At 47.4% G+C, this 21,577-nt stretch overlaps 1 protein-coding gene across 1 annotated transcript in view; it reads right to left on the bottom strand.

Moving 5' to 3' along the window:
- TBX6 (T-box transcription factor 6) overlaps positions 1-21,577 on the bottom strand; it is a 63,056-nt gene that overhangs the window by 28,913 nt on the left and 12,566 nt on the right. Inside the window, exon 2 of the mRNA XM_078650537.1 lies at positions 349-592. Coding sequence (XP_078506663.1) covers positions 349-592 — 244 coding nt within the window. The remainder of the gene's footprint in view (positions 1-348; positions 593-21,577) is intronic.

Genomic DNA, 21,577 nt, shown 5'->3' with positions numbered 1-21,577 from the left:
AAGTGAGGAGGCATGTGTGGAGTGGTAACCAGTATATTCCATTTTCAGTGGAAATTGGAATGTGAAAGGAAGCTCAAATGGAGAAAGTAGTGATAGAAGATGAAGTAGAGTGAAAGTAAGCATATGTTGTCAAATCCCTGCTGCAGGCCAAGGGATTGGCAGTCGAATGTTATATAAAAACATGTGTAACATAACCTGCCAGTCCATGACATATCCCATACCATGATGTACCTTACCACACCACAGCACATATCTTCAGCAAGACAAAAGAAAAGCTCACCTCCCTCCCACATCATAGGACTTATGTAAGTCCCTTTTTTCTGCATTGTGAATCAGTGGGGGACATACCTGCCCGCTTTGGTGAGGATCATCTCGGTGCCAATGGCATTGAACTGCTTCCACAGTTCGATGTTCTCCAGGGTTATCTTCACATTACCTGGGAGCCTGGGTGCCTGGCACTGAGGAGGTGGCTGGCCATAGCCCAGTTGGGGGGGCAAGGAGAGGGCAGGGCCCTGCGGGCCAGGCAGCCCACGCTGATGAGGGTCCAAAGATGGGAAAAGGGAGTCAAAGCGTGGGCCGGTGTGATCCAGGTCTAGAAGGAGACGAAAAAGGGAAGCAGATGTTAAGGATGAAAAACACAAGTACATCAGCACAGCAAGGATGCAAACAACATACACACTGAGACTCCTGGAGAGGACTTAAAGCCTAACTGCCAGGTATCACCCTTTGATCACATCCGGGGTGTCGACAAGCAGTAATACTCCATCAAATATCTCACTGGAGCTGTCGAGCAGTAGGGGACCCCCACCATTAATTGTGCAGTCTTGGACCCGAGTTGTGGATTGGTTCTAACCCCTCTGCCCCCCCAGTATTCCTTCACTCTCCGGGGTACCGTACTGGGCCCAGTTGTCACTCATGGCCTGATTCACAAAGGTAAACTTACACTTTTGTTTAAGTTTATGTTTGTTTTGGAATTCACAAAACTGAATTTTAATAGTAGGTTTATGAGTGTGGAGGCTCCGCAGTCAGGGAAGGGAACTCCGCACATAAAAAGATATCCATGTTTTAAAAATATTTTTATGTGGGGAGTTCTCCTCCCCAACTATGGAGTCTCCGCACTTGCAAACTTACCATGAAAATGCAGTTTTATGGATTCCAAAACAAATGTAAACTTACAGAAAAAGTGTAAGTTTACCTTTGTGAGTCAGTCCCTCAGAGTTCAGACGCATTAAGAGACACCTTATTTAACACACAGACTCCAAAAGCATAGAACTCGCCATCCTCATATCTCCTTACATTCACTAAGCAAGGGCGAAATTTCAAATATGCTGACATATTTTGCAGAATTTAGAAAATGTTGCATTATGTGAAATTCACAAATTACTCCATTATGGTAAATCACATAATTGGGCCGGGGCAGCAAAATTATAGCACAAGATCTTGGGAACAGCACCAAGAACCAGAATGCGACTGGCTGTTTTTTCCAGCAATTGTGTGTTTCTGGGCAATTTCTTAGCAAGAAATGTGTCACTTCAAAAATTGACACAAGGACACAGTTTGCTCTGAAATATAGAACTAAATGACAGATTTATATTTAATGTAATTACACGTAATTTTTAACCCTGGACGTAGTACTATGCTACGCTCGCAGATCGTGCGTAGTTTGGGCTACTACGCGAATTGCACGTAGCACAGTACAAAAACGCGTAGCGGACATTTTTTGCTTTTGCTTGCGATCCTCATCATCAAGTTGTAAACTGCGAGCGAGCAAAATCAAGATCCCGGCTAGACTTTTTCCTCGTTCGCGATCAGCAACATCAAGTTGCCGATAGCGAGCGGGGAAAATAAACCTCCAGGCGAGATTGTCAACTCGGAGTGGTCAGGTTTCTCATTGCGAGTGGTCGCATATGCTCGCGACCACTCGTGATGAGAAACTACCAGTCTGCGTTGAGAAAGCTGCCGCTCGAGTACAAATCTACTCGAGCAGCAGAAAACGACCGCTTGCACTGTGCAAGATGCCGTTTGCTATGATTGCACAGTGCGGACAAACAACCGGCCCTGTGCAATCAGTTCGGACAGCATTTTCCCTACCGCACTAGGCAGTTCGTGTAGCTACGCATAGCGTGCGTAGTGCGAAGTGCACTTCGTGTAGCTATGCTTATCGCTACTACGCAAACTACGCCCAGGGTTAGTAATTTCACTTACATTTTCTTGAGATTTTTAGTAATTACACAAAAGCAAATTACACCAATTTTGTACACCCTTAGTTTTTCCACAAAGGCCTTGGCAGCAACCTGACACCCTTTATTATATGAGAAATCTGAAAAAGAAGCCATTATATTAATATTCACAAATGACCACCAACACAACCAGAGGCTCTTCAAACATCAGACAGTGGCTCTCCTCCTTGCTGTACATGGAGTCTCTGTCTTAGGCGTTGTACCAGAATATTGTGCTTTAAATATCGTCCTACAAAAATATATCGGTCCTAATATTGCCTACCACATTATTTGAAGGTAACTATATATACAGAAGTATAGTTTTACTATACTTAGCTCCACGTCTATGTACTTGGATGCTATATATCAATAGGGTGCATACATGTGGAGTTAGGCATCCTAAATCTATGCTAACTTGTACATACTTACCTTTACAATACTCTCATAGTATATATTCTGGCTGCAAAAATTTGGATGATTATATTTTTGTATAAGAGCATCCGTGTATTGTTAGAACTACGTATCTGCTGACATTGACTACTTTAAAAACAAGCATTGGAAATGCAATAGGTCTCGCAATAACGCGAGTCTGAACTATTAGCATTGTAAATGATAATGCCCTTTATTTTTGCGTTCTGGTTTTTGGAACATAAATAAAAGGCTTTGTCATTTACAAGGCCTATAGCTTAAATTTGCGTTAAAACGAGACCTATTGCATTGCAATGGTGGTGGTGCTGCTGAGTTTTCTCTGAATCTGCACTCTGAATCAGCACTCACAATCTGCACCCTGAATCTGCACCCTGAATCTGCACCCTGAATCTGCACCCCAATCTGCACCCCCAATCTGCACCCACAATCTGCACCCACAATCTGCACCCACAATCTGCACCCACAATCTGCACCCTGAATCTGCACCCTGAATCTGCACCCTGAATCTGCACCCACAATCTGCACCCACAATCTGCACCCACAATCTGCACTCTGAATCTGCACTCTGAATCTGCACCCACAATCTGCACCCACAATCTGCACCCACAATCTGCACCCACAATCTGCACCCACAATCTGCACTCTGAATCTGCACTCTGAATCTGCACTCTGAATCTGCACTCTGAATCTGCACCCTGAATCTGCACCCTGAATCTGCACCCTGAATCTGCACCCTGAATCTGCACTCTGAATCTGCACCCACAACCTGCACCCACAATCTGCACCCACAATCTGCACCCTGAATCTGCACCCTGAATCTGCACTCACAATCTGCACTCACAATCTGCACCCACAATCTGCACCCACAATCTGCACCCACAATCTGCACCCACAATCTGCACCCACAATCTGCACTCTGAATCTGCACCCACAATCTGCACTCTGAATCTGCACTCTGAATCTGCACTCTGAATCTGCACTCTGAATCTGCACCCACAATCTGCACCCACAATCTGCACCCAGAATCTGCACCCAGAATCTGCACCCTGAATCTGCACCCTGAATCTGCACCCTGAATCTGCACCCTGAATCTGCACCCACAATCTGCACCCACAATCTGCACCCACAATCTGCACCCACAATCTGCACCCTGAATCTGCACTCTGAATCTGCACTCTGAATCTGCACTCTGAATCTGCACCCACAATCTGTACCCACAATCTGCACCCACAATCTGCACCCTGAATCTGCACCCACAATCTGCACCCACAATCTGCACCCACAATCTGCACCCACAATCTGCACCCAGAATCTGCACCCTGAATCTGCACCCACAATCTGCACCCACAATCTGCACCCACAATCTGCACCCTGAATCTGCACCCACAATCTGCACCCACAATCTGCACCCACAATCTGCACCCACAATCTGCACCCTGAATCTGCACTCTGAATCTGCACTCTGAATCTGCACTCTGAATCTGCACCCACAATCTGCACCCACAATCTGCACCCACAATCTGCACCCACAATCTGCACCCTCAATCTGCACCCACAATCTGCACCCACAATCTGCACCCTGAATCTGCACCCTGAATCTGCACCCTGAATCTGCACCCTGAATCTGCACTCTGAATCTGCACTCTGAATCTGCACTCTGAATCTGCACCCACAATCTGCACCCACAATCTGCACCCACAATCTGCACCCACAATCTGCACCCAGAATCTGCACTCTGAATCTGCACCCACAATCTGCACCCACAATCTGCACCCACAATCTGCACCCGCAATCTGCACCCAGAATCTGCACCCAGAATCTGCACTCTGAATCTGCACTCTGAATCTGCACTCTGAATCTGCACTCTGAATCTGCACCCACTATCTGCACCCACAATCTGCACCCACAATCTGCACCCACAATCTGCACTCTGAATCTGCACCCACAATCTGCACTCTGAATCTGCACCCACAATCTGCACCCACAATCTGCACCCACAATCTGCACCCTGAATCTGCACCCTGAATCTGCACCCTGAATCTGCACCCTGAATCTGCACTCTGAATCTGCACTCTGAATCTGCACCCACAATCTGCACCCACAATCTGCACCCACAATCTGCACCCACAATCTGCACTCTGAATCTGCACCCACAATCTGCACCCACAATCTGCACCCACAATCTGCACTCTGAATCTGCACTCTGAATCTGCACTCTGAATCTGCACTCTGAATCTGCACTCTGAATCTGCACTCTGAATCTGCACCCACAATCTGCACCCACAATCTGCACCCACAATCTGCACCCACAATGTGTGAGTGGCGTTGCGTGTGTGAGTGGCGTTGCGTGGGTGAGTGGGGTTGCGTGGGTGAGTGGCGTTGCATGTGTGAGTGGCGTTGCGTGTGTGAGTGGCGTTGCGTGTGTGAGTGGTGTTGCGTGTGTGAGTGGCGTTGCATGTGTGAGTGGCGTTGCATGTGTGAGTGGCATTGCATGTGTGAGTGGCGTTGCATGTGTGAGTGGCGTTGCGTGTGTGAGTGGCGTTGCGTGTGTGAGTGGCGTTGCGTGTGTGAGTGGTGTTGCGTGTGTGAGTGGTGTTGCGTGTGTGAGTGGCGTTGCGTGTGTGGGTGGCGTTGCGTGTGTGAGTGGCGTTGCGTGGATGAGTGGCGTTGCGTGGGTGAGTTGTGTTGCGTGTGTGAGTGGTGTTGCTTGGGTGAGTGGCGTTGCGTGGATGAGTGGCGTTGCGTGGATGAGTGGTGTTGCGTGGATGAGTGGGGTTGCGTGGATGAGTGGGGTTGCGTGGATGAGTTGCGTGTGTGAGTGGTGTTGCTTGGGTGAGTGGCGTTGCGTGGGTGAGTGTGGTGTTGCGTGGATGATAGTGGGCTTGCGTGGGTGTGAGTGGCGTTGCGTGTCTGTAAGTGTTGCTGTGTGGGTGAAAGTGGCACAGAGCCTTTGATGTGGCCTGGCGCAGGAGAAATGCTGCTGCTGCTAATTAAATACAAGAGCGGCCAGGAAGCGGCCGGGAAACACAAGTACGGCCGGCCACATAATTAGGGGAGGAGAAGCCGCACAGCACACGCTGGGAGAAGCCCTTTGATGTGCTGTGCGGCCGCGATGCGCGCTCTGTGCTGGGGGAGGGGGGAGGGCCATTAGCCTGAACTCGCGGCAAGATCAAACGAAGGGTGGGAGGGACATTGAGGAACAGATGGCCATGAAAGTGTATGGGCCAAAAGCGCGTGCCTGTGGCCACGTGCACTCGAAGAAAACGCCACGAAAAAATGCGGTGGTTTGACAATCAGTTCGAGCACTTGAATTCTCGCCATTTCCCATTCCTTCGGAATGGAAAAGGACGAGACCTAAAAATAAAGGGCCTATAGCGTTTGGACGATGTCCATCAGCCAAACCACCGCAGAGAACTGGGCACTGCAACACCTACGAATCACTGACACAATACCGACAATAATATGGTGTAACAAAAATATTGTGTGAAAAATATTGTCTCCCTATACTATAAGTACTTATTGACTGGAAAAAATCGTTATATGTGTGTGTATATATATATACATACACACGCCCCGGAAACCCTTTCGTATAACGCACAATTTCCTTCCGTTGCAAGAAAATACCAGGACACTCAGGACTGCTTGATAACTTTATTGGCATGGTTGCTCGATTAACTTATCAAGCAGCCCTGAGTGTCCTGGAATGTGCTTGCTATGGAAGGAAATTGTGCGTTATATATAGATATCACTGAAGGAATACTTAATTAGACCACAAGTACCAGGAGCCATAGCGGCAACCACGACCACTGGGGTGAGTACTCAGTTAAGAAATGGTGTGTAATTACTGAAATGCAATGCAGCCCAGAATCAAGCCTGAGAAAAAGAGAAGGATCTCAAAACGCGTCGGCTTTGTGAAATGAGCAGTGATTTCGTACATGCTGTAGCTGCAGCTTCCAATAAAGAAATCGAGTGGCTATACCTATCTGTGTGGGCTTCTGCTGTTTGAGGTAACTCTTTGTGTATGGATATAAAAACATTAATTAAATTGTGCACTGATCTTCAACATAACCTATTGGAGGGTGAAAAAATATATATATGGATAAAAACCACAAGTCCCAGTATGCCTCTCGAATCGGCACACCAGAGGCATATAAACTTGTAAAGCATGCATGCTAGGCTGGATTTAACTTGTTGACTAAGTGTTCACCCATGAAGAAGGAGCAAGAGGCTCAGAAATGCGTCTGCGAGAGAAATTATCGGGATGAATGCCGGTTTCAGAGAAAATAAATGGTTTATGAAACCCTCTTCTGCGGAGTGTGTCCTTGTATATATATCACGCTTTTGTAGAGTTTTATATAGCGCGAACTAGACCCGAACCGAATCAGGTATCAGAGCGCTTTAGATAGCACAAGTTACGTTGTTCTTTTTTTTCACATGAGGACACACACTTTCATTTTTTTAGGCACGGGGAGATTAAGTGATTTGCCCAGAATCACAGGAGGATTTGGCGTCGTTACCGAGACTCGAACCCAGATCCCCAAGCCCTCTCTGCCCGTGGCCCGACTCTCATTTCATCTAAAGAATGGTGCTATGTTCCTTCCCACAAAAAACAAGGAGGTTTAAGATTTTCGTTTCTGGCACCATAATTTTGGAACTCTCTTTCAACTGAATTGCAACTGTCCACTTCTTACACTCAGTTTAGAAAGTCTCTTAAAACCTGGTTATTTGTTCGGGACTATATTTGAAAGTTTATGTATTGTCACGGCAACTGATTGACGCCGCTTAGCGCCAAGAAACCGTTGGTGAACGTGCGCTTTATACATTTTTTTAACATAACATAACAGGACATTTCAAAACCGGCACTTCAACTCCCAGAATACTGTGCGTAACTCATACAGAGGAGCCCATCAGGTGGTGCGCTATGTCGTGTATTTAAGGAGTGCTTGTGACTGAACTGTGTTTCCTTTCAACACAAGCCTTTGAAGAAGAGTATGTACCTCGAAACGCATCGGCAGAAGTGGTGCAATGGTTGCGAAAGGAGCACGCTGATGTTACCCTTACTGATAAATAAAGGGCTTAAGCTTGGAGCTCTGTGTTGGTGTTCAAGTGCTTTTCAAGGGAACGATGCAAGCAGGAGCATTATATATATATATAGATATATATATATGATCAAGGGCTTTGATAGCCCGAAACGCGTCGTTGCAGGTTGTTTTAAATGAAGAAACTTTGCCTGAAGAGCTGTGGTGGTCTGAGTCTCCTTCTTCGCCAGCGTGGGTTGGAAGTGGTCGGAGTGACGTGCTGCATATTATATATATATATATATATATATATATATATATATATATATATATATATATATATATATATATATATATATATATATATATATATATATATATATATATTACCTACTGGCGGTTGCCAGTAGGTAGTTATAATCAAGACCTAGTTTCCATAGGAAATCCGCAACATTCTATTTGGAATAACTTTGGCATCGGTTGACGAATCTTCCCGAAATTCCAAAGAAGATGGGGCGCTCCGCTCTGCTCCTTTCCTGAAAGTTTCGGGGTGATTCGTGAAGCGGGGGCCGAGAAAAAAGGGGGGTCCCAAAACGTGTTTTCCCCATGCAATTTTCCATAGGAACCTTCAGACACGGCTACAGCCCGAACTGCTGAATGGAATTACACCAAATTTGGCAAAAAGGTAGAGTTTGGTTCGCAGATCACGCTTTCTGTTAAATTGTGTAAATCCGTTCAGTAGTTCCTGAGAAAATCAAAAGTAAAATCATGGATATATCTATAGACGAAGTACGGTACGCATACAGTCGCGTACCCTCACGCGTATGAGCTTTATGCTAATTGGCTGTCAACACTCTAAACCAGGAAGTGTTGGCAGCCATCTTGTGCCTCCTCGGTAGAACCCCCCGGTGCTTCTTTTTAAAATATTTTTTTTTAAAACCTGTGTGGGGGGGGCTCAAGCCCCCCCACACGCCCCGGGGACCGCCACCTCCCCGGGGCACTACATATTTAAATTGGGGAGGTCCGTGATGGACCCCCCAGCCCCGGGGACCACCACCCCCCGGGGCTGTACAAATGATAGGTGGGGGCCCCTCCTGCAGCCTATGATGGCCCTGGGGACCGCCACCCCCCAGGCCTGGCTCCTGCAGTGTCCCGGGGTGCCCAGGAAACCTGCTCTCTCTTTCAAAAACCAAAGCCGATTGCTTTTCTGCATGGGGAGCAGCATGTTAGCTGCTCCCCAAGCAGAAAAGCAATGCCGACTCCTGCAGGATGCGGGAAGCCGGCAGGGACAGTGTGGGGCTTGGGGACTCCTCCACGGTCCCCAACGGAGAGGGCCAGGCCCCGGGGGATGGGGTCCCCGGGGCCAGAAGTGGCCCGGGAGGGGGTCCATGCGGCCCCCCTCCCCAAATATTAAAAAAAATGTTTTTAAAGGATGTAGGCCCGGGGGATGGGGTCCCCGGGGCCTGAAGTGGCCTGAGGAGGGGGGCTATGCAGCCCCCCTCCTTTAAAATAAAAATAAAATTGTGGCATGCCCCGGGGGATGGGGTCCCCGGGGCCTGGATTAGCCACGGGAGGGGGGCCAGGCGGCCCCCTTCCTGTTAAAATATAAAATAAAATACTTTTTGGGGGTCAGGCCCTGGAGGATGTGGTCCCCAGGGCCCAAAAAAAAGAAAAAGAAGGGGGGCTACACAGCCCCTCTTCTTAAAAACATTTTTTTTTTAACGGGATCGGGGAGGAGGCCACGCCCCCACCCTGCACCACTCTGCAAACGCATCCCCTGGCTTGTTTACAGAGGGGGAAGTAATTCCCCTTCAAATACTGGGAGTCCCTGGGGGCCAAGTAGCCCACCAGGAACCTCCAGTATGCACCAGGGGGCTGCGTTGCAGAGAGGTGTAAAGAGGAGTGTGGCCTCATAACACCTCTCTGCAACGTAGCCCCCTGGCGCATACTGGAGGTTCCTGGTGGGCTAGTTGGCCCCCAGGGACCCCCAGTATTCAAGGGGATTTAGTTCCCCCTCTGGAAACGCGCCAGGGGGCTGCGTTGCCGAGAGGTGTAATGAGGCCACGCTCCTTTTTACACCTCTCTGCCACGCAGCCCCCTGGCGCATACTGGAGGTTCCTGGTGGGCTAGTTGGCCCCCAGGGATCCCCAGTATGCAAGGGTACCGAATCCCCCTACTTAGAACGCGCTACGGGGTGCGTTTGCACAGTGGTGAAGGTAGGGGCGGGGCTTGAGGTGATATGTGTGCAAACATGCCCTCTGGCGCGTTTTAAGTTGGGGAATTAATTCCTCTTCAATCCAGAGGTCCCCTATGGGCCAACTAGCCCAACAGGTACCTCTAGTAAGTGCCACGGAGCTGCGTTGCAGAGTGTTGTAAAAAGGGGGCGTGGCCTCTGTACACCTCTCTGCAACACAGCTCCCTTGTGCATACTGGAGGTACCTGGTGGGCTAGTTGGCCCACAGGGGACCTCAGGATTGAAGAGGAAGTAATTCCCCAACTTAAAACGCACCACAGGGCGTGTTTGCACACATGTCACCTCAGGCCCCGCCCTCTTCCTTCACTATTGAGCAAAATATTCCTCTAAAATCAGCCGAACTACGAATTCTGATTTACTCACCTGTTATCAGGAGAGACCTCAGTGCTGCATCTTTCAGCCCACTACTGATCCTGAAAAGTAATTCTAACCATACTTACAGTCACTTGAATTTCCTTCCATAGGCTAACATTGACTGGTTTCACTTGGAAATTCTTCTAAGTGCGGAGTTTTGGAACTTTAAAAAATTCCTCTAAAATCAGCCGAACTACGAATTCCGATTTACTCACCTGTTATCAGGAGAGACCTTAGTGCCGGCTCCAGCTATGTCCTGGGATGCCCACTCCTGGGACATAATGCATTCCTTGCCCGCTCTGGTGTGGGGAGGGAAATCTGTGTTTGCTCTCATTTGGCTGGAGCAATTTTTATACTCCAGCCAAGTGAGAGCAAATACTAAGGTCCTAATTACGAGTTTGGTGGGCCATTGGACTGCCAAGCCTGCTGTGGAGGTGTGGTGATGGTTGGGGACCGCCGCACTGGCGTCCAACCGCCGTATTACAATACCGCGGTCAGACCACCATAGGACTGCCGCAACCACCAGGGATCCACGCTCCCTGATGGTGTTGCGGTGGTCTGATGCTACAATATGCTTGGTGGTGGCACTGCCAAACATATTGCGAGTTTCCTCAACGCCAGCAGTCTCATGTCAGTTCTCACACCATGAAAATGCTGGCAGTGAAGAAACTAAGGGGGCCCTACAGGGCCCCCTGTTGCCTCAGGACCTGGGGATACATGCAGGGGGCACAAGGTGTGCCCCCATGTGTGCATGAATCCCAGTTCCTGCACAACATGGACTACACAGTCCATGCCATAGAGGAATGTGCTTTGGCACGCCCTCAGCGCTGCAGTTCTATGGCTCACATATGAGCCTCTGAACTGCACCACCGCTTGGACTGCCTATGTTATAATGTTATGTTATGTTATATGTTATTAAAGTCTCTTCTATAGCGCACGGCTACTCCGTAGAGTGTCCCGGCGCTTTGGCAAAGAGAACTACAAAGAAAAAAATGCACAACACAACACCGACCGCAGGCCGACAGAGAATTACTGGGAGAAAAGCCAGGTCTTCAGTTCCTTTCTAAAAGAAAGTAAACTATTGGCTGTTCTCAAAGAAAAGGGAAGCTCATTCCAGCATCGAGGTGCCAGGTACCGGAAGGAACGACCTCCAGTGCGTGCACGTCTAATGGTGGGAACAACGGCTTTAGCCAGCAAAGCGGACCTTAGAGTCCTCCTGGGGGCATAGAAGGCCATGCGCTTCCCGAGGTATTTTGGGCCAATCAAATGGAGGGCTTTAAAGGCCAGGGTCAGGACCTTAAAAGTAATTCTCTTAGAGACCGGGAGCCAGTGCAGTCTCTCGAGTAGCTCCGAGGCTCTTGCCCTTTGCTGTAATCCAAAAATAGCTATGGCGGCCGAATTCTGCACAACCTGCAAGCGTGCCATCAGATATTTGGGCAGGCCAAGGTAGAGGGCGTTCGCGTAATCAAGACGCGAGCCTACCAAGGCCTGGACAGTAATTTTTTTATGTTGCAGGGATAGTAGAGGAAGAAACTTCCGCAGCATTTTCAGGATGCCGAAACATTTCCCTGTCAGCCCTATGATCTGGGGTCTGAAAGAGAGATCATCATGACACAGAACACCCAGATTTTTGCCTTTAGACGAGGCAACATCAGGCGGAAACATATTGCGGGGCCACCATGTCTTCCAACATGGATCTGGCGGGCATCCGAAAAAAAGCAGCTCCGACTTATCGGAATTGCACTTCAGACTATGCCTCTGGAACCAGTCAAATACAGCGCCCAAGCATTCCTTAATCCGGCCGCCGTCAAAATCCTCACCCTTGTTACACGTAAAAAGGAGCTGGGTGTCATCAGCATAGGATATGATCCGGGCACCAAAGGATTCCGCCACCGCCGCTAGAGGGGCCATATAGATGTTAAAAAGGGTGGGGCTCAGGATGGACCCTTGAGGAACCCCAACCTCCAGCGGCGGCATTTCGGCGGAAAACAGGGGTGCCCAGACCACTTGTCGGCGGTTGGTCAGAAAAGACTTAAACCAATTCCACACCGTCCCACGACAACCGATCTCCCAGAGTCTTAAAAGGAGACCGTTGTGGGGAACGGTGTCGAAAGCCGCCGACAAATCCAACATGACCAAGATGGCTTTGCCCCCCCCGTCCAAAATCTCTCTTATGGCATCGGTGATCTCAAGAAGAGCTGTCTCCGTGCTGAAATTTGCACGGAAACCCGATTGAGAATCATGCAAGATATTATTACTCTCTATAAAGCTGGAAATAGAGAGATGCACATGCTTCTCAATCACCTTAGCCAGAGAGGGAAGGAGGGAGATTGGTCTGTGATTGGCGTGAACAAGGGGATCTAAAGATGTTTTTTTTAGCAGCGGCAGAATCAAGGCGTGCTTCCAAGCCGTGGGAACCTCTCCCGATGTCAGGGAAGAATTAAGCAGTGGGTTAAGCAAGATGTTAACTGCCGACGCCACTCTCCCTAGGCATTTCGCTGGGCAAGGATCAAGCGGCGAACCCGATTGGAGCCGAGACAGGAAGTCAAGAGAGGAAGCAAGAGAAATAGAAGGGAAGACCGAGAGAAGAGGGTCTTTCTCCTTCATAGATGGTGGCGCAGTTATCGGATGACAGGCAGCTGGACTAAGGCCCACAACAGGAATAGATTTGATTTTATTGATGAAGAACTCACTGAGCTGGCTGATCCAAACTTCAGTATGAGAGTGGATGGGCGTGCTCGAGGAAGGGGAGATAAACTCTTTTACAATTCTAAAAATTTCTTTGCTCGTATTTTCCGCTGCATCAATTCTGCGCTCTAGATAGACTTTTTTTTCATCCACAATATGTTTGTGGTACAGTCGTATTGCATCCCTATATTTAATTTTGTCTTCCGGGTCATACATGAGCCTCCAAGCTCTTTCAGCCCTCTTGCACTCTTGGCGCATCCTACCAAGAAGAGGAGTGAACCAAGGGGCCGAGGCATGTCTACCCACAGAGTTGGCTGGCTTACCAGGGGCTAGCTCCTCAAATCTAATTGTAAGCCACTTTTGAACCAAGTCAATGTCTTGTTCCAGGTTACCAGATAGCAGGCAGGGATGTTGGCAGAGAGCATCAGAAAGCATTTCCGCCGTAACTCGATGGAAGGGCCGAGACACCCTTCTGATATCTTTCGCCCGTCTTGTACCTGGCGTAACTGCAGAAGGAATGCAAAATTTAATTAAAAAGTGGTCAGACCACAGAACTGGAAGCGGTGGGGAGACATCGATTGGACTAGTAGAAAAGATCTGATCAATCGTATGGCCTTTGATATGAGTAGGGCTGGAGACATAGGGAATCAACCCTAGAGAAAAGGCAATGTCCTGCAGCTTACTAGTATCCGGATCTGCTGTATTGTCCATATGGAGATTAAGATCTCCTAATAGGATACAATGCTCCGATCTCAGGCAAGGCAACGAAAGTGCTGCCTGTAGTTCGTCAAAGAAGGAGCCTAGCGGTCCCGGTGCCCTATAGATAATAATCCCCGCGCATGTTTGACGGGGAGATAGCCTAAGAGTGAAACCTAAGGCTTCGCAGCCCGTGATATTATCAACGGGAAAGTTGAACAAGGAAAGCTCTTGTCAACAATCAAAGCCACACCTCCACCCCTGCCTACCACTCTATCCCTCCTATAGATAGTATAATCCGGAGGGATCGCAGCGGCAAGATCAGGGCCGGAGCACTCACTCAGCCATGTCTCAGTAAGAAACAGACACGATGTTTTAAAGTCTGAAAGTAAATTCCAGATGTTAGTGGAATGTCTGCTGAGAGATCTGGTGTTAAGCAGATGGCAATGAAAGTGTAGAGGTGTGGATTCAGGCAGAAAGCCCTCCTGACTCGGCATATGCCAACCACAGCCAGAGCAGCCCTTCCTAAGAGAACGGCCACCCGGAAAGACATGGTGGCAGGTGGAAAAATGCCCTCGTAGAGCTAATAGCTCGCTAGAGGAATAGGAAAGCATGGAAACTAAAAGTGCGCACCCGCGACCAGACAAAAGAGCAAGACATAGGAGAAGAACTGCGGACCTACCTCGCCGACCTCAGAGACGCCTACGAGCGCAGACGGGCAGGACTCTGGCACGACTCAGGCGCAGGGAAGGTGCTTCCGCTGCGCGCCATGAGGAGTCCTTTAAATTGGCAGTTCACACCGTCCACGAGCGCAAGAATGCTCAAAGATGGCGGCCACAGTTTCCTTCCTGCACTAAGATGGCGCTCCCCGCCCACAACCTCCCCGGAACCGGACCCGCTAAGCAGCGGTGGGGTTACAAGGAATTACAGTGCAGGTAAGAGGCAAGAGGCAAATAACCATGTGGCTAAAAACAGGGGAAAATAAAAAGAAAAATTAAAAGAAATACAAAACGGGCAATTAAAATGCCGTAAATAGCGCTAAACAGCACGCGCGAGCAGCAGCGAGGCGCTGCAGCACACTTAACCTCAGGTCCACTTCACCAGGCTGCCCCCGTGCTGACCACGCCTTAAATAGGCAGTTCACACCGTCCACGAGCGCAAGAACGCTCAAAGATGGCGGCCACAGTTCCCTTCCTGCACTAAGATGGCGCTCCCTGCACACAACCCCCCCGGAACCGGACTCGCTAAGCAGAGGTGGGGTTACAAGGAAGTACAGTGCAGGTAAGAGGCAAGAGGCAAATAACCATGTGGCTAAAAACAGGGGAAAATAAAAAGAAAAATTAAAAGAAATACAAAACGGGCAATTAAAATGCCGTAAATAGCGCTAAACAGCGCGCGCGACCAGCAGCGAGGCGCTGCAGCACACTTAACCTCAGGTCCACTTCACCTGCCTAAGCACAGCCCGCCAGACCACGTGGAAACTTGTAACCTGGCGGGCGGGTGGAGGTCGACTTTGGAGGTGTGGGAGCAGGATGCTCGCGTGGCGGCACGCTCCCAAACCATCAAAGTCATAATCAGGCCCTAAGTCTGCTCACAGTGAGCAGGAACATGAAAAATCCTTACTCCCAATGGGAGCGGGCTTTCTATCTGTTTTCCTGTCAGCTTCAAACAGATGAAAAAATTGCTCCTGTCCGCTGCTCTTTTTGACAGGAGCAATACCAGGTGCCACTAGAGCCAGCGAGCCAGCTGGGACCTCGGAGGCACCCCCTGCAGCCCCCAACAAACATATACTGGGCACCCTGGGTGGGCTCCAGGGCACTCACCATTTACTGGCCTGGCCCCGTGGTATGGTGTTCCCCAGGAAGGTGGACTGTTTGCCCCCCTCTCACATCATAATATGGCCAGGCCCCTGGAGTTGGGGTGCCCCGAGCTGATATTGGCCTGGTAGAGGCGCTGCGCGGCCCCCCACCCCAATTATTAATTAAATAGGCCCCAGGGGATGGAGTCTCTGCGGCCAATATTATCCCAGGCAGTGGTCTTCATGCCCCCTCCCCATTTTTAATATGCAGTGGGTGGCCTGGGTGTGCTCCAGGGAACCCACCATTTACTGGGTGGGCTGGTGGGATGGGGTCCCCGGGACCAATATTGCATGCCCCCCCAATAATAATAAGGACGGGACTTGGGAGATGGAGTTCCTGGGGCTGAAATTGGCCCGAAGCCACGCTTGGCGTGGGGCTGGCTGCATGCAGGGGGTTGGATACCTTTATTATTCCCTACAACAATAGGGAAAGCGTTGGACTTCAGAGTGATAGAATTTACTATTCCCAATCCAGTCTAAGCAACAGTGGGGAAAGAACCTCACTTCAAACACATTACATATTTGAATAACTCCATTAATTTAGATCAAATATAGAATTCTTAATACGAACAGTATTATCTAACCCAAAAAAAAAAAATATATATATATATATATCACAAGAAAACGCCCAGGTTTGAGGCCGCACTCCGCATTCAGGTGGGTTGCAAACCATTTTCATTGAAGCATGCAGCTTCCTTATCTCGTTAAGATGATCCCTCGGCCTTACGCGTTTCGAGTCCTTCGTGACTCTCATCAGGCGCCAACGTCCGAAAACCATTCCTCTGCTGCCACACGACCTTTATTTGCACTCTTGATTGCTTTAAATGGCCTCCGGTGTGCCCTCGCAGTCGACTTGCTATTGTTTGGTGCATTTTGGGGCATGTGGTTCATTCATGCACTTTGTACGCTCCATTGCATTTGGTTTCGTTAGTTCAATACCCGGAAGAGCGAAGTAAGGGTCCGCCAGGGGGGGTACCCTCCCTATATGCCTGGGCGCGATGGTGATTGAACTTCAAGCATGCAGAATCTTATCTGGGGCCCACTGGAGGGCTGTTAAACTTTATCCCAGTATTGAACTAATGAAAACAAATGCAATTGAGCGTACAAAGTGCATGAATGAACCACATGCCCCATAATGCACCAAATAATAGCAACTCGACTGTAAAGGCACACCGGAGGCCACTTAAAGCAATCAAGAGTGCAAATAAAGGGGGTGTGGCAGCAGAGGAATGGTTTTCGGACGTTGGCCTTTGATGTGAGTCACGAAGGACTAGAAATGCGTATGGCCGAGGGATCATCTTAACGAGATAGGAAGCTGCATGCTTCAATGAAAATGGTTTGCAACCCACCTGTATGCGGAGTGCGGTCTCAAACCTGGGTGTTTTCTTGTGACATTTATACACGGCATTTATAATAACGTTAGAGATTTTTACAAAACATTGTTGTAGAGCTGCCAGCCCTTTACAACTGTAAGAAAATAATTGACAAAGGAGCTCAAATATTTTTGGTTTCTAAAAAACACACATTGCCATAGTAGTTACTGGCACCGGAGGGAACTACTTTGTGTGTGAATGTGATACCTGTGAAAGAGCAGAAAGGAGTCTCTCACAGAGTAAAATTAGCCTGTGGCTAAAGTGGAATGTCCCATTGCCCATGTAGTATGCTGTAGTGGGAGGAATTAAAATGTGAATGACGGAACAACAGCCCAATAGATGAAAATTGGTGGTCGACTGCGCCTGCAGTTACAATATTGTATTTTAATTGGACAATTTAGTTTTTTATGTATTGGATTGTACCCTGACTTCCCTTCAATTTAAGATTTTGATGGTAATTTGAATCTTTTCTATTTGTGATCGTAGAAAACAACAATAACATTAATTAACAGACTTTTTTGGAGTCATGGGTGAGAGAAGTTGTAATGGTATATAGTAACCCTTGGCCGGAATTTGCCAGACCTTAGTGCTCAGCGTGCCCTAGGAAATGGGCATTGCGAGCTGCCTCGGGTGTCCACTGGTTTTGGCCTATTTCAATCTAACTATCCATCTTTGTCATAATATTCATTTCAGTCACTCCAATTTTCAAAAAAAGGGAAAAGGGGTTTTATATAGCACAAACTCGACCCGAAGATATTAGGTATCAGAGCGCTTTACATGAGCACCTGTTTCGTTTCAGATGGACACATGCATTTTTGTGAGGCGGGGGAGATTTGGGGCCAGATGTAGGTGTCCAAATACCGGTCGGAAACGGCCGAAAATACCGATTTTCGGCCGTTTCCAACCGGTATTTGGACATTGGCATGTAGGGGTTGCAAAATCATACAGATTCGGTAATTTTACCGAATCGGTAATTTTACTGATTCGGTAAAATTACCGATCGGTAAAATTACCGAATCTGTAATTTCTTATGTAGGTAGCACTTTAAACAGTGCTACAGGGCCTTTAGAATTCGTTATTTACCACCTAATACCATTGGGTGGTAAATAACGAATTCCTGTGTACATGCACATCTGTGCATGCACACCTGTGCCATGTGGCACACATACATGCCCTAAGGGCATGTATGTGTGTCACATGGCACACAAGCCAGAAACAGGGGTGTAACAGGGTGTCAAAGTGACACCCTGTCCCCCTTGGCAATTCGGTATTTTTACCGATTCGGTAATTACCGAATCGGTATTTGCTATCGATTCCTATGGGCTTCAAGGCCCATAGGAATCAATGGCAAATACCGATTCGATAATTACCGAATCGGTAAATACCGAATCCTACCGATTCGGTAAAAATTACCGAATCGAATTTTTACCTACATCTTATTTACCGATTCATAAATACCGAATCGGTAAAATTCGGTATTTATGAATCGATAAATAAGATTTACCTACATCTAGCCCTAAGTGATTTGACTAGAATCTCAGGATGTTGAGCATCCCTGCCGAGATCACTTTGGTTTTAGTGACATTATTCATCACCTACGTAATTGTGATGGTGATTTAATGTGAGGTCATGGATGTGTTGTTCACCAAAAAATTGATTTTAGGTTTGGAATCCAAACTATACCATTTACTGCCCTTAATTTTTTTCTGGGACTTTGGACATTTTTATGAGAATAATATTAACGTTAGTGATTTAAAGCCTAACTCTAAATGTATTTTTAGCCTTGTAATGATATTCTTACTGAGGCGTGGACCGCCACCCAGCCATAGGTAAACCTGGGCACATTCTCCGGTCATAACCCTGATACCGCGCCTCTCTGGCTACAGCATGGGCCTACAGTCCCCGGGATCGGCTGGGCGAGTACAGTCCTTGAGCATGCCTGTTAATCATGCCCTGTGTCTGTTCCCTCACACAAGTACCTGCCAGGCATGGCCAGAGTCTGTGCCCAGATGAAAGCTGTGCCCAGTGTTGCTTTTGACCAGATCCTGAACGAATGAACCCCTCCTCAGTAGGCACCAACACCCTTCATGTGGGTGTTGGGTGCAGGTTGGGAAGGGGCATCATTACCCGCTTGAGGCTTCAACTCTTGTGAGTTATGGCCCATCCCCACACTCAACAATGGTAATAAATAGCATATAACAGTGCATGTGTGTGTTGTGTGTGCCATGTACTGCTTATGACCTCACATATTTCATCACTCATGACATGTTAAATGATATCACTGATGACTTTACTGATAACACAGTCATACACAGCATAGAGTTATTGTGTGAACATGTGTGGGTGTATAGTATGGAAATATTGTAATTACTGCAGGCAAGTGTAGATGTCCATGGTGGAAGTATTATTATGCACCATTTAAAAATCATTCAAGTTTGATGTAAAAGTGTTATCTATGTTAAACAAATGGAAGGCTGAGCGCACCTGTTATGGGTTGCAGGTGTGTTTTAAGGTAGGTTGTAGCTTCAAGCCACAGCCTTTTCCCCAAAAAAGTGTGTGAGTAAGGTCAAAGCATCTCTTGACAATAGATTATCCACCAGTGGTTATCTAGGAAAGTGCTGATTTAAAATATTTGCAGTACATTGCTAAAGGCAAATTCTATGTAGCAAAGAAATTTAGAAGTGGAGGTTTTTATTTCGAGACCTTCGCTGGAGATTTTGTGACATTGCAGATTGTTAAATAATGTAGAATGTAGCAGTTTCTCACTCAGAGGTAGTTTATCTCACTGGCGTTATAAATATGGCTCAATGGTTGGACACCATTGTGCCCATCTCAGGAATGTGTGCAGTGTATTTTACCAAACTAAGGAGTGTTGTCGATAGTGCCTGGCAAAAGGTGTTTTTCAGTGGCAAATGCATGCCTGTCAAATTTGCCACAGACGTAACGTTGAATTATTCACAAAAAAGGTGATGTAAGTCTAACCACTAGCAATCACTCGGGTAGCATTACAACTCATCGTTCTTTTGCCCACCATGCCACCTCAGTTTAGATCCAGCCATAAGCAAATCAGTCCTGACTCTGCTCCAATAGGAACAATCCAGCTGACTACCCGGCCAGGTCAGCCCTGAATCAGAACAGAAGCAACCCAAGACCGTTTTCTCCCAGATTGGGGCTCTTCAGTTGAGTGTAGCTTGGTTCCAGTGGCACAGTGAGCACATTTTGTGTGTTGCATGTTGATTTATTTCAAGTCCACAAAGTCTACAGGACATTGTAAAAATGACTGCATACTGTCATATGTGATGTCATCAATTATGTCATTTGAGATGTCATCAGTGATGTTCTAAGTGAGCTGATAAGCAGTGCAATATCAGGGACACAAGTTATAATTAGGTCTGTAAACTATAACTGGTGACTATCAGTGTTTTTTTGTTTTTAATATTAGCTTTTACATTATTTCAACTTTGTGTTGTTTCAATTAATTTCTGGAGATGTTATCTTTAAGGTAAGATCTTATTACCATACCTTATTATAACCCACTCACTGTGGATTCCTAACCCACATTTCTTTTATTTTTACTTTTTTACTCTTGGGCTGCTGGTGCTCAAGCTTCACCTCCATGGTGGTTCGGCGGTAACAAACGTTTCTCCCGGAGAAGCATGCATGGTAAAGCGGTAGCTACTTGAATGTCGATTCCCGCTGGAGGGTTGTGCTGAATCCAGCAAAAATGCTGCTGTACCTGGGCACAAAACCTTTGTTTTTATTTTGGGCCCATGGGATCTCCCTCTGATCTCCTCTCTCAACCCACAAGTTTCTGGACTGCAGGGTATCCCTACCCTGTCGCATCATACAATTTTTTTTTCCTGGATGGTTGGACCTAATACCCAAGTCCTGTAATGGCCTATCCAGTTGTGGCTTTCAGATGCATTGTTCCGCAGGAAGGTGGTACTGAAAGTGCCGATGGGGAAAAAGCCCCCCTTGGTCAATCAAAGCACCCTATGTTTTTCATTTACAGTACAGTGGGACTCACGCGGAACTAACCATCCAGATATGCCTAACTTTTAACTCCTCCATGAGGTCCCCGGGCACTCTTTAAACGCACATTCCTGAAACACTGCTGAACGGATTTACACCGAATAACTTGGAAAATTAATGTTTAAGATATCCCCTCAGGCCTTAGGTTTGTCTTGTATTTTGCTGTGTCTTGGTTATAGACTAGTCAGTCATCATTGTGGTCTCTTGGCTCTAATTTCCTGCTTAACAAGCCACGAGTTTAGAAGCATTGGGGGACTTATTGGGTCGCTACCAACGCTCTTTTGTAACAAGAGCAGTGGTTTGCGCTGTGCAGTTGCTTATTTTATTTTATTTTATTTATGCGATTTTCTATAGCGCAAACTTTACCCAAAAGTGTCAGAGCGCTTTACATAAGCACCAGTTGAGAAACATAAGGACTTAGGATTACATGCGTTACAAAAAGGATACACACGGAAAAAAACTGAAAATGTACAAGATGTAAAGTCACACAAGGAGGCGATACACGTTGATATACTCTAAGATGGTATAAAGGTCTACTGCATATACTAGTGATTACTCTATATACATAGGGAAGGGATAGACATGGATATACTCTAGGAGTCACATAGAAATGGAAGAGAGCACACCGGCCTACTGCATATACTATTGCATATACC

Source organism: Lissotriton helveticus, chromosome 7 (genome assembly GCF_964261635.1).
Source record: "Lissotriton helveticus chromosome 7, aLisHel1.1, whole genome shotgun sequence".
NCBI classification, from domain to species: domain Eukaryota; kingdom Metazoa; phylum Chordata; class Amphibia; order Caudata; family Salamandridae; genus Lissotriton; species Lissotriton helveticus.
The sequence above is the reverse complement of the archived record's forward strand: the minus strand, read 5'-3'. Positions and strand labels throughout refer to the sequence as shown.